Source organism: Solanum pennellii, chromosome 6, assembly GCF_001406875.1.
Source record: "Solanum pennellii chromosome 6, SPENNV200".
Classification (NCBI taxonomy): domain Eukaryota; kingdom Viridiplantae; phylum Streptophyta; class Magnoliopsida; order Solanales; family Solanaceae; genus Solanum; species Solanum pennellii.
Genome location: NC_028642.1, coordinates 46,344,072 through 46,356,820, shown reverse-complemented (window position 1 = coordinate 46,356,820; position 12,749 = coordinate 46,344,072). Strand labels below are relative to the sequence as shown.

Below are 12,749 nucleotides of genomic sequence, written 5' to 3'. Positions count from 1 at the left end.
TCCATATTTTATACCCCATAAAAGAATTATTATTTTTTCATATTGTTGAAAAAAGGAATTTCTAATTTTGTTAAAATGCCATGCAACATTTTTTTAACTCTGTTACTTTTAATAAATTTCCTTTCATTTATTTATTTATTTATTATATTTGAAAAAACTGCATTTATAATTTATCTATTTTACCATATCAAGAGAAAAATAAAAATAAATTTTATTTTACTTTTAGGATTAATTATTCATTCTAAATTATTTTCTACTTTTAGTTGTTTATTTTAGTATAACAAGAGAAAAATAATTTAATTTCCTATTATTACGTTTAACATTAATTATTTATTCTAACTATTTCTCAAATCCTTAAAGAATGATCAAAGTTTTAATGGGATGCCATGTTTCATTATTTAGTTTTTTTGGTTTATCAATAACATTTTCTAACTGCGCTTATTATATTTGCTTTAGTTCTAGCATTTCTATATAGGGTAAATCTAATTGTACTCTCTCCGTCCGATTTTATATATTTATTTGCTTCGTATTAATTTAACACATTTCTTTAAGATAATAAATAAAATGATAATTTTACTATATCACTCTTTGAATATAATAAATTTGATATTTTAAAATTATGTTGACAAATGACTATAACATATAATAAAGTGAATTAGAAATTAAGTGATAAATTATCTTTTAATTTTCTAAACTAAATAAATAAAAATGAATATTTATTTATAATATAAAAATTAAAATGGACAGATGGAATAGTTGCTAGGAAAAAAAAGTTCATAAAACAAGTTAGTTGATACAATACTCTTTGATTTTTAATGAATACGTGAAAACTATTCTCTAACGTTACCTTTTTCTTTTTACTTGTTTTAAATGAGCATTATGCACATTCTTTAAGTGAATGATTTAAAATAAATAATTAATGTTAAAAGTAATGATAGCAAAATAAATTATTTTTTTCTTGATATTGCTAAAAATAAATAACTATAAATAAAAAATAATATAAAATGAACAGTTATACTAAAAGTAAATATACAATTTCTTTTTATCTTTCTCCTGTGATAAAATAGATAAATAATTTTTTTTAACATCATAAACAAACAAAAATAAATTTATTAAAAATAGACTAAATTTAAAGTATGATATGACATTTTTAACAACATTAATTTTCTTTTAACAATATTGAAAAGTGATAAAATTTTATTGGTATAAGAAGTTAATTTTTTTTAAAACATAGAAAATAATGTGACAGGTCGTCCTAGAGAAAATAAATTTTTATTAGGTATATTTAAAAAAAATTAATATAATTAAGTCATAAGTGTTATTACAATCTAAAAAAGAAATTAAAATAATATTCTTAGACAATTTTCCATATATATAGATATGGATGACTTTTTAGGAAATTCAGTAAATGAGTCATTTGGTAAAATGTATTAAAAAAAATAATTCATCAATTAGCCCTATGTGTTATTAAACTTAACTAATGTAATTTCGTTAAGTTTGAGGGCCGTTTTTATCATTTACATGAAATGGTGGTAAGTGTGGATTCACATAGGATATATATATATATATATATATATATATATATATATATATATTCGCGCTGAGAGAAGAAGGAGGAGGAAGAGTGTGAGACTATGGAAGCTCCGAAGCTATTGCTGTTGATTATGCTGATTCCTTGCGACTTGTTTATCGGAAAATCCCTCGGAGATGGCGTCACTCATGAAGAATCCAAAGAACTCAGGGATGAGGTAATCTTATGTCTCTTTTCCTTATCAATTGTTCACAAGCAGATCGACAAAATTCTTGGACGTTTTGAAATGTTGATCATCAACTTCAATTATTGATTGCTTCTTTTACTTGCAAATGTAGTTGTGTGAAGTGTTCTTTGATCGATACAATTGATCGCTGCATAAAATTATTTGTTTTGAGAATCCACTGACAGCTCTCCGATAGGAATTTTAAAGTTGAATTAACGGAGGATATCGGTGTCAATTTGAGATAAAAATGTATTCTTTATAATGAGAAAGCTTCCGTTTTGAAGCGACTGAAGATATGATAGAGAAATGTGAAAGGAATAAGTAGGTATATACAGTGGCATGGTGATTGATGTAGAAGGGTGCATCATCGGACATACTAGTCTATTTCTCGTTTGGAAAAATCCAAACAATTGGTTCCCCTTTTTTTAGAAGGGGAAGAAGTATTTCTTTTTCCTTCCAGCATTATATCTGCTTTTACTATTAATCTCGCCTTTATATCCTAGTTCGGAACTAGGGTGGTTAAAGGAAAAAAATGTGACAGAAAGTTGGGTAGATAATATCTTGTTCATTTTTTATGCTTAGTGTTCCCTTTCGATTTCAAAATTAATGATGTGATTAAAAGTTTGTGATGTTCCCTTACTTTTTAGGTGCGTGAGATGTTCTACCATGCATTTAACGGATACATGAACCATGCTTTTCCACGCGATGAGTTAAGGCCTTTATCTTGTGGAGGAGAAGACACACTTGGTGGCTATGCCTTAACATTGGTAACAACACAGCTTTTTTGTTAGACTACTAGTTTTTCTTGATAAACATACAGTAAGTGTTCCAATCATGCGCTTTTTTACAGATTGACTCATTGGACACCTTGGCTTTGCTTGGTGACAGAGAGCGCTTCACTGCTTCTGTTGAATGGATTGGTAAAAATCTTCGGTTTGATATTGTGAGTATGGAATTTGTATAAAAACATAGTGAAGTGAATGATTTTGCTCTTTAATAGACATTGCCTTATGAATTTCAGATCATTAACTTGTTAAAGTTGGATTTAGAAGCAGTCATCTGACTTTGTGAAAGTTCTTTTTTTCCATTAACTCCTTTTGAGTGCCATGGAAAGGTGGTCTCGAATCTGAACATAATCATTCCTGTCTATTGATGGGTAATCACGTACTGTAGCCATAATGCTTCGAATGTTGAATATATAAGTGTTGATGCTTAGGGCCTTGTGTTCAACTTGTATGACAAAACCGAACTTAAGAATAATCAAGAAGTTTGACGAGGTTGAACTAAAGTTGTGATCTCCCTATGCTTGCTTTTATCAGCTCAGCAAATAACTGACTTGTGTAAATTTAAGTTACTAATAAATTAGGAATACTAAACAATTCATATTTCTTGTAAAAGGATAGTCATTTTTATGATTAGCTAGCTTTATATTGTATGCTTAGAGTTTGCTGCTTGCTATTTACAGCTCGTTGACATAGAATTAGCCTGTTTTGCATGCCTCATGGCTCACTCTGGAATTTATCCATTTAAAACTAGCCTCAATGTTTGATATCTGTGCTTATTTTCTGTGTTTTAGGGAAGACATCTATTAAAAAAATTGTTAGAATGTGACAAAAGTTCAAATATACTGTCCACTTCTATGCCGAGATTAGGTTATGTTTCATAAAGACGAAAACTAGATACACCAAAATCTGAAATCTTGTTGAGCTGTAAGAGTTAAAAGGATGAGTTTTGTGAATTTTGATATATTTCAAAACAAAATTGAAGTGGCAATTCGACATGAAACTAAGGTGCAAATTATGAGTATAAAGTTGTTTACAACTATTCAGATTTAATGTTGGGGTTTTCTAATATATAGAAATGGTAACTATTAAATGGAAATGGAAATGGAAATTAATATTAATTCTTTATACAAGAGACAGAACTGAACTTTACTTGAAATAGTGTAGCATTTATTAGGTATTGTTTGGATTGCTGAAATATGTTTGATGACTAGTATACTTCTTACGGTTTACCCAGAAAAATAATTTCTAGTCTATTGGTACATTCTAGTTTTTACTGTTGCATTAGGTGAGCAAACAACCCTATATTCACCTTGTCGTAATCTGCTTTGTATCTACATGAAGAGGGTTTAGCTCGGAGTTCCAATACTTTTGACTAGAATCTAATTTTTTAAGCTAAGAGCAAAAAAAAAAACGTTGTTCTTATATGCTGCTCCTAAGTTGCTCGGACTCTTCGTTTTCGGTGCCGCACCCTTGTTGACACGACATGGGTGTGGGATCCATACCCGCTTTCTATAATCAAAACAAAAACTAAGTAGAATTGAAGAAAATGGAATATCTTGTATATATAAATTTGTATTGTTACTCACTGTCCTTTAATTACCTTCCAAGATTCTCCTCTTGATCAATATTTTCTCCTCAAGTTTTTCACATAACATCTCATAATTTAGGTCATATAACTCTATTTCTAAATTTTAGATATTTGAATTATTTTTAGCCGAATACCCGCAACCATATCCATATATGGATCCGTATACCCAAATCTTAAAATCTAGATCATTGAGGATCCAACCTAGATACTCACCCGTATCTTACACCCACACTCGAGTTGAGCAACTTACCTATGCTTTATTCCTTCCTAAAAAGTTTTTACCTTGTAAGGAGATTGTTGGAGTAGTACAGGGTTAGGAAGAAAGACTTACACATGGTGTTCATTGACCCAAAAAAGGCATACAGTAAAATTCCTAAACCTAGGGAGGTCTATGGAGGTGTTTGGAGTCTAGAAATGTACTTGTGGCCTACATTAGGGTAATTTAGGACATGCTCTATCAACTGTGGAGCCAAAGCTAAAGTAAGATAGTGGGAGGTGACTCAAAACACTTTTTGATTTTGACGGGGTTGCACCAGGGATCGACCCTTAGCCTATTCCTAGTTGTGTTAGTGATAGATGAAATGACACTACATATACAAAGAGAGGTGCCGTGATGTATATTATTCATAGATGACATAATATTGATTGACAAGACGCATGATTGAGTTAACGATAGGTTGGAAGTTTGAAGACAAACCCTATAATCTAAAGTTTCCAGGTTAAGAAGGACTGAACCAGAGTACTTGGAGTACAAGTTCAGTGACGTAATGCATAAAGCATAGATGGAAGTGAAGATCGATACAAAAGTCGTACCCGAGAGAGGAGGTTTGAAGCATCTTGAGTCTATAATCTAAGGAATCAAGGAGATTGACAATGATATCACACATCGTGTTGATGCGGGGTGGGTGAAGTGGAAGCTTGTGTCAAGAGTATTATGCCATAAGAATGTGTTGCCAACACTTAAATGTAAGTTCTATAGAGTGGTGGTAAGACCTACATTGCTATATGGGTAGAGTGCTGAACAATCAAGAATGTACATATCCAAAAAATGAAGGTAATGGAGATGAGGATGCTAGGATGCATGTATGGGCGTAGGAGAGATAAAGATCAGGTACGAGGTTATACAGGTCAAGGTGGGAGTGGTTTTCGTGGAGGACAAGATAAGGAAAACGAGGTTAAGATCATTACTAGTAAGGAGTTGTAAGTGATTGGTTATTGCAGGTTTTAGGAGAGGTAGAGGTACGAGGAGAAAGAACTAGGGAAGGTGCTTAGACAGGACATGATACACCTTCATCTTACTAGAATATGACCCTAGATAGGAAGGTTTGGAGGTCGAGGATAAGGGTAGACGGAGGGTAGGTAGCCAAGTGTTTTCATACTTACATGTGGAAGAGGTTGGGAGTCGGTCTCCTCTTCTCATCTTCTCCTTATTTAGTCATATTAGTTGGTACACGTATTATCTTATTATTTAACTTTTTTTTTTGATGGTAACTTTTATCTTATTATTTAACTTTCACTACTAGTTGTTGCTTCATCTGCTCTTTGCTCTATTTACTTTGCCATTTTGCTATATGTTTCTTTCAAATCTGCCTTATTACACTTCTTTTTGAGCCGAGTGTCTATCGGAAACAACTTTTCTACCTTGCAATGGTAGAGTTAAGGTTTGCATATATCCTTCCCTCCCAGACCCCACTTAGGACTACTCTGGGGATGTTGTTGTTGTTGTAATACTTCTAACAAGCATTTAAATTCTTAAGATAAGAGCAAAAAGAAGTTTTGTCCATTCAATATACTTTACTGATATTGAAGGTTTATGCTTGACATTAAGCTTTTGTCTGGCATCCTTGTGAAACTATTTTTCCATTTTCATTTGTCACAATTTCCTGAGGATGAATATCTTGTACCACTATGAGTTCATGAATTCTACCGTGTAAATGCAGAACAAAACAGTATCTATCTTTGAGACTACAATCCGTATCCTTGGAGGTTTAATTTCTGCTCATCTCATTGCAAGTGACCAGAACACGGTATCATATTCATAACTATGTTTTTCTTGAGTATTTTAAAAAGTTTCTATGGTTGTTAACTTTAGCCAAGTGGAATTCTCTTGCCTATTCTCCAAAATATTTTAACCAGGTTCTTTCTAGAACTGCAGGGCATGAGGATTCCCTCTTATGATGATGAGTTGCTTCACTTGGCTGAAGACTTGGCACGGAGAATGCTGCCTGCATTTGATACTCCTACAGGTATGGAATTGGATTTTGGCGATAGTCGATATCAGTTGGGTAGAATCAATCATGTTAAGAATGTAGTGTAATTATTGTGAATAAGTTGTACATTAACTAGAGAGATTATTTTTCTTGTAACTGTGTAACTTTGATTTCGGTCTTATTTTAAATGTGTGTATAGCTTGACAGAATAGTTAAGCTAAGCTTTCTGTCAATATTGTCTTATGTTCGTTATTTCTTACATGACGTCAGAATCAGACCCATACTTGTTGTGTTTCTCAATGTTGGACCTCCTTCTATGTTTTCCTGCCTCGATATCCAATTCTAGGAATGCAACGAGGGGTCAAGTATTCAACATTAGTTGAATGGATCATTGTCTCTATATTGTCTCAGACAATTCTGACCTCATGATATAGCTCTTGGGTTTTGCTTAGGCTTATGAACCATTTTGTATTGCGGTTGTTCGGCAGGGTAGCCACTGATAGGTGTTCATACTTCAAAATGTTGCATTTCTAGTTGGAGGCACTTTAGATTTCGGACGAGCAAAAACAAACTATAGTTGTAAGATCCAGTGCAAAAGCAGAATATCTAGCAATGATAGCATTGAATTATAATCTTATATGGATCAAACAACTAGGGAAAGAATTAAAGTCGGAAAGGATCGATCATATGGAGCTTGTGTATGATAATCAAGCTGTATTTCATATTGCTTCAAATCCGATGTTTCATGAGAGGGACGTACATAGATATAGGTTGTCATTTTGTTTAGAGAAAACATATTCTTAGGACACACTTATATAAAGTTGTTGAGTCAAATAATCATCTTAAATGTATCCACTAAATTTATTACTGGCCTCAAACTAAATCTATATGTCACTAGTTTGATACATACAATTTGTACGCACTAGCTTGAGTAGGAGTGTCCAGAATAGTGTGTAGTTACTGTAGATATGCTGTAATCAATTACAGAGATTTTCTTTTTGTAATTATGTAACCTTGATTTTCTAACTATTTTGAATTAGGTATATATTACTATTCAAATATCCAAGTTTAACACTATAACCAAGATAAATTTTCTAAAAGAATACTCAAGCTAACTCAACTATTTATTACCATTACACCAAAGAAGGAAGGTGTGATGAGCATAAAAGATTTTAGATCTATTAGTCTGGTAGGAAGCATTTATTAGATTTTATCTCAGGTGTCTTCTAATAGACTAAAGAAGGTCTTGGATGAGACTGTGTCCTCTTCTCAGAACACTTTTATGGAAGAACGCCAGATACTGGATGTTGCTTTGGTGACAAGAAAGAAGAGAGGGGTTCCGGGTACTTTTATGTAACTTGGACTTTGAGAAAGCGTACGATTATGTGAATTGGGAGTTCCTGGATTTCATGATGTTGAAGATGGGTTCTGGAGAGAAATGGAGGAGATGGATCAAGTTCTGCATTTCTACGGCCAGATTCTCTGTTGTGGTAAATGGTAGTCCATGTGGAATTCGGTGAATTGAGAGAGTAGAGAAGCTGTTAGCGGGTGGCAAAAGAGGTACTTGTCTAAAGGGGGTAAAGAAGTTCTGATCAAAAGCATTCTTTCTAGCATTCCAACATACTTCATGTCTCTTCTACAGGCTCTGGGCTAAGTGACTGAAAGTTTGGAAAGACTACAACGTAACTTTCTTTGGGACTCAGCGGAAGACATTAGGAAGAATCATCTTGTGATTTGGAGAGTTGTGTGGTTGCGGAAAAATATGGTATGTTGGCTGAAGGACTAGGAACATTGTAACTCCGTTTGGGTGTTGTTTGTGGAGGAGTATCATGAAAGGGTGGGGAGATTTTTGTGGACATTTCGTTTAAGGTTCCAAAAAGAGATGACAGTCCAACAAATTGATAGGTCTCATGAGGGCATGTTCAATTGGGACTTAAGATTCATAATGAACCTGCACGATTGGGAGATGGAATTCCGCAGTTTTGATTGAGTTGTTGTATGGGCTCAATTCACCAAACAACTCATTGGATGTATGGAGGTGGTGGGACAGTGGAGATGGTTTATTCACAGTTAGCTCTTTTTATAAGAGGTTACTAGTGAGATAGGAATGTTCTTTCCCCCATGATTTCATTTGGATCCCTAGAGAGGGTTAGTTTTTTTGTACGCTTGGCAGCTAAGGGTGCGACTTAACAATGGAGAATCTTTGAAAGACGAGGATCACATATGTTAGTTGGTGCTTTATGTGTAAGAGTCAAGGTGAAAATCTAGATCATCTTCTTTTGTATTGTAAGGTGGTTTGCCGGTTATGGAGGGTGACCCTTAATTGGTTTGAGATGCAATGGGTGATGCCAGGTTCAGTGAAGGAAGCTTTGCAAAGTTGGACCCATAGAAGCCGAGGAGATGCTCAAGGGCAAGGAGCGTTGCCCCATTAGCAATCATGTGAGTCGTTTAGAAAGAGAGGAATATAGAGCCTTTGAGGGTATAACAAGATTTTGTAAAAATGTGAAGTAGTATTTTTTCTGTAGTTTCTTGTTGGTGTACTTATGAGGTTCCTATTTGTATAGAAGATTAGACCTCTTTTGTTGAGAACCATATTTTGATTTAGGTTCTCTCCTTTGGTATATCGCTTGCATCCAGGGTTTCCCTATTATTAATAAAAGTATTTTCCTTGTAAAAAAATAAATGAATTCTCTCAGTGTTCTCCTTATTCTTTATTTCTCAGAAATTGTTTTTCCGCCCCTTCAAAGGAATGTCCCTACGTTTAAAACAAAATATTTTTGATGAAGTGTACAATTAAAACAAAATTCTAATGCTTTGTGGAGCAGCCTTGACTCTTCACCGCAGATATCTACACTTTTTCTTCCACCCATCTGCTTTCAATCCTCTGGAACAAAGCTTGTTTTTCTTCAGAACCTTCCATGTGTAATCTTGTTGCTTGCCCAGCTTGAGTATGTTTTTTTAACTCTAGAGACTTCACTTGATGTTAGCTTTATCTGGATGTCCACATGTAATCTTCCTTCTGTTCCAGGGCAGCAATATTGTGTTAGTGGCAATTGCCAAAGATTGATCACCATCTGAAGGGAGTTCAGAGACAACTCCCTCAGTGGTCTATCATAATGGAATGTTGAATCAATTCTGCACTATCCCAGCTAGCACTAGCATAGGTAGCTCTCAACATCCACTATCTGCCAGTTCTGCCTAAAATGATTCAGCTTGAAGTCTCTTTCTCAATTATAATGGGTCATGGAAAGAATACTTATTAATCTTGTCAGCGGAAAAATGTCCATTAATTAGATATTATTGCTTGAGGTGCTTGATAAAGATCCTAGGCTTGTCCATCTCATGGTTATTGGATTTGGATTGCCATGAGGCTTGTCCAGCATGACAATGTCCAGTTGCTTCACCAAAGTAGATCTATGAGTAGAGTTTTCTGGTTCTTAGTTTTGTTGGATATTTTATGACCCACACGAGTATTTAATGATAAAAGCCTAAGGTTTTTGAAGTGTTCATTTGAATCTAACACTTCCGTATCCTAGTAACAAGATGATACCTGTCTTATAATCTGAATTACTTTTGCTGCAGGAATTCCATTTGGATCAGTAAATTTGTTGCATGGAGTCGATGAAAATGAAAGCAAGGCATATCCTCTTTGTATTCTCCTTTTCTCTTTCCCGTGCTGTATAAGATTTCTTTCTACAGTGTTATTATGTCTAGTGTGGCAGTGGTTGAGATGGAGCAAACATTCTGCACTGAATCTTGCTTAAAATTAACTTATCAAGAAAAGGAATCTTTGACTGTCCTGGTTCTACATGAACATGTGTGTCTTTTCTTTCCAGCCAGGTGGATTTGATATTTTGTTCTATGCATAATTTTAGTTCACAATCTTTGTAGATGGAAACATCTTGTGCAGCATCGTGCTTCCCTATTCCTTCCAAAGAAACATTAAGAGAAAAAACAAAAGTAAAGAAGAGAACACCAGGGACCCTCTTGAGATGATCCTTGCTTATCTCATCTGACAGACATGAATGGGGCTAGAGCAAACAGCCACCAGACTACTATTTTTGAATTAAAGATAATTAATCAGTACTTTAATAGATTTGACCTGGTTGATGACCTGCATGAGAAATGAGAACCAGTATGACTGGAGAAGACATAATCTACTTGACGTTAGTCACGAAAAGTGATATGTGAAAATATTCTGTTTTATTGTCTGGTGGACCGTGTATGTTCAAATGAGATGTGTTGTGCATGCCATGGACATTTTATAGATGTCTGATATTCTAGTTTCTTTTAAGTCTTAATCAACTTTTCTTGCCTGAGATATGCACACACATCATCACCCTATACTAAAGCTTTATTTTTGGGTGCCTAGATAACATCAACTGCTGGTGGAGGGACACTGACATTAGAATTTGGGATACTCAGCCGCTTAACTAATGATCTCAGTAAGTGTTACTCTCTTGATCTGATGTATCAAATTTTTATTCAACCTCTGTCTTAGTCAGGAGGACATCTGTATTTTGTTCAGATTTACCAAACCTATCACAAATAATAGTTTGTTTCAATGGAATGTAAGGTTACACACTTAGATCCTTGTTAGAAAGAATATGAACAAGCATGTAATGTAGGAAAAATGAGTATATCTTTCGGAATCCAGTGGATCTTTTGAAAGTTTAAGAGTTAGGGTGAGGTTTCAGTTATTGCTCTAATGATGAATAAGATATGTGTACTCAAACAAAGAGCAGCATTAAATATGCTTACTGTTGAGAGGAAAGAAAGCAAATGAAAAAAGAGAGAATGTTGTGAGGAAGGGAAAATGACTTAAAAAACTCCAGAATGAATCTGCATATGCCTTGTAGTGGATTCTTTTCCATTTTTATTATGAAGGGAATGGAAAAAGAATTTATGAGACTGTTCAAGAACTATAGCAGGAATTTTAAACACATTATAAAAATCATCTGCATATTTAGAGAAGGTTTAAAAAGATACTGATACTTGTCTGTTGGTTGCTCTTAGCCGGAACAATAAAAGAACAACTCTCTCTTAAAATGCTTGTTTAGTATGGTTTCTGTACATCTACGATTAAGGGTTATATTGTATAAGGATCTCTCAAGTGCGTGTGAACGGTAAAGAGCATCTTGCACCTATTTTGTGCTAGAACCGTTCTTTTTATGACAGTTCAGTGAGCAAACACAAAGGTTGACCTAAATTGATTTTCACAGGACTATTGAGTGGGGTTTTGGTCTTTAATTGTTACTCTCTAACTTGGTTTAGTAACAAATCTTAGATATTATTTGCATTATCGACAACAAATCTTAGATATTTATTAGGGTTCTTCAACAGCTGGAGACTTTCCTTTGTTTTTTGTGCTGGTAGATGACTAGGTATATTGTTTACTTATTCCCTGAACAACATCATGTACTTCCTTTTTTACTTTGGAAGTTACTTGGTTGAAATAAGTAGGAAAAGAAAAGAATGAACCTGTTAAGGAGCAAGACTTTTTTTTGTGTGTGTGGGGTGATTTGAGGTGTTTGGTAAGTTAGTCAGGGAGGCGCCCTATTAGATGTCTGGAGTTCTTTTATAGTCATCTTAACAGTTAACATTAAAGTTTGTGCACTCATCTGAGTCTCTAAGAATAGTCAACTCTCTCCATTCTAACATTTAATGTGGACTGTTAAAGTTGGGACACAAATCTCATTTCTCAAGCCCTCAACTAGCAGACCTTCAAAAATTTTCTGATCAGCCGTTATATTTCCCCCTTCATTGTGTTTTTGGTAAATTGCGCAGGTAATTCTTGCAGTTTTTCTTTGGGAACTTATTCTTATTCTTGTTATAATGAAAATGCAGTTTTTGAGCAAGTTTCAAAGAATGCAGTTCGAGGATTATGGGCTCGCCGGTCAAAGATCAATCTAGTTGGTGCTCATATAGATGTTTTTTCGGGTGAATGGACACAAAAGGTCACATTCTTTTAAAACTAGGATATGCATTTTGTTATTATGATAATACGTTTGATTTGACTTGATTCATGATGTCACACAACTTGAAATCCTTATTGATTTTAATAGATAAGACAATAGCTTCACATGTTAATTCTTAACGATTGTTGCAAAAATCTTGTATGAGTTTGCAAAGTATATCTGGTTTCACATGGATATAGGAGGAACACACTGTAGTAGGTTGATGGCTGGTATAAAAGCATCACATTATGATGATAGGGTGTCCTTATTGCTGAGTCTGACTAGTCTGGATTTGGGCATAGTTGAGAGCCAAGAGAGATGTCAGTATCTAGGTCGCCGGTCCTTTAACTCTTATTCTTGCCCATTGGAGATGATTTTCAAGTCAGTTTCCTCTTCTGTTTCAATTAACCCCTTGCATCTCTCACCTATTTTCTTCATCATCGATCTGGACC

General features: G+C 34.3%; 1 protein-coding gene across 2 annotated transcripts in view; it reads left to right on the top strand.

Moving 5' to 3' along the window:
• The first annotated feature begins 1,596 nt into the window (after positions 1–1,596).
• The window catches only part of LOC107023360 (alpha-mannosidase I MNS4), a 28,490-nt gene continuing 17,337 nt past the window's right edge, over positions 1,597–12,749 (top strand). For both annotated transcript variants that reach the window (XM_015224032.2, XM_015224031.2), the window contains exons 1-8: positions 1,597–1,748; positions 2,405–2,524; positions 2,608–2,700; positions 6,071–6,157; positions 6,286–6,376; positions 9,923–9,978; positions 10,713–10,785; positions 12,188–12,297. In XM_015224032.2, the coding sequence (XP_015079518.1) occupies positions 1,635–1,748; positions 2,405–2,524; positions 2,608–2,700; positions 6,071–6,157; positions 6,286–6,376; positions 9,923–9,978; positions 10,713–10,785; positions 12,188–12,297 (744 nt within the window). In that variant the 5' untranslated portion in view covers positions 1,597–1,634. The remainder of the gene's footprint in view (positions 1,749–2,404; positions 2,525–2,607; positions 2,701–6,070; positions 6,158–6,285; positions 6,377–9,922; positions 9,979–10,712; positions 10,786–12,187; positions 12,298–12,749) is intronic.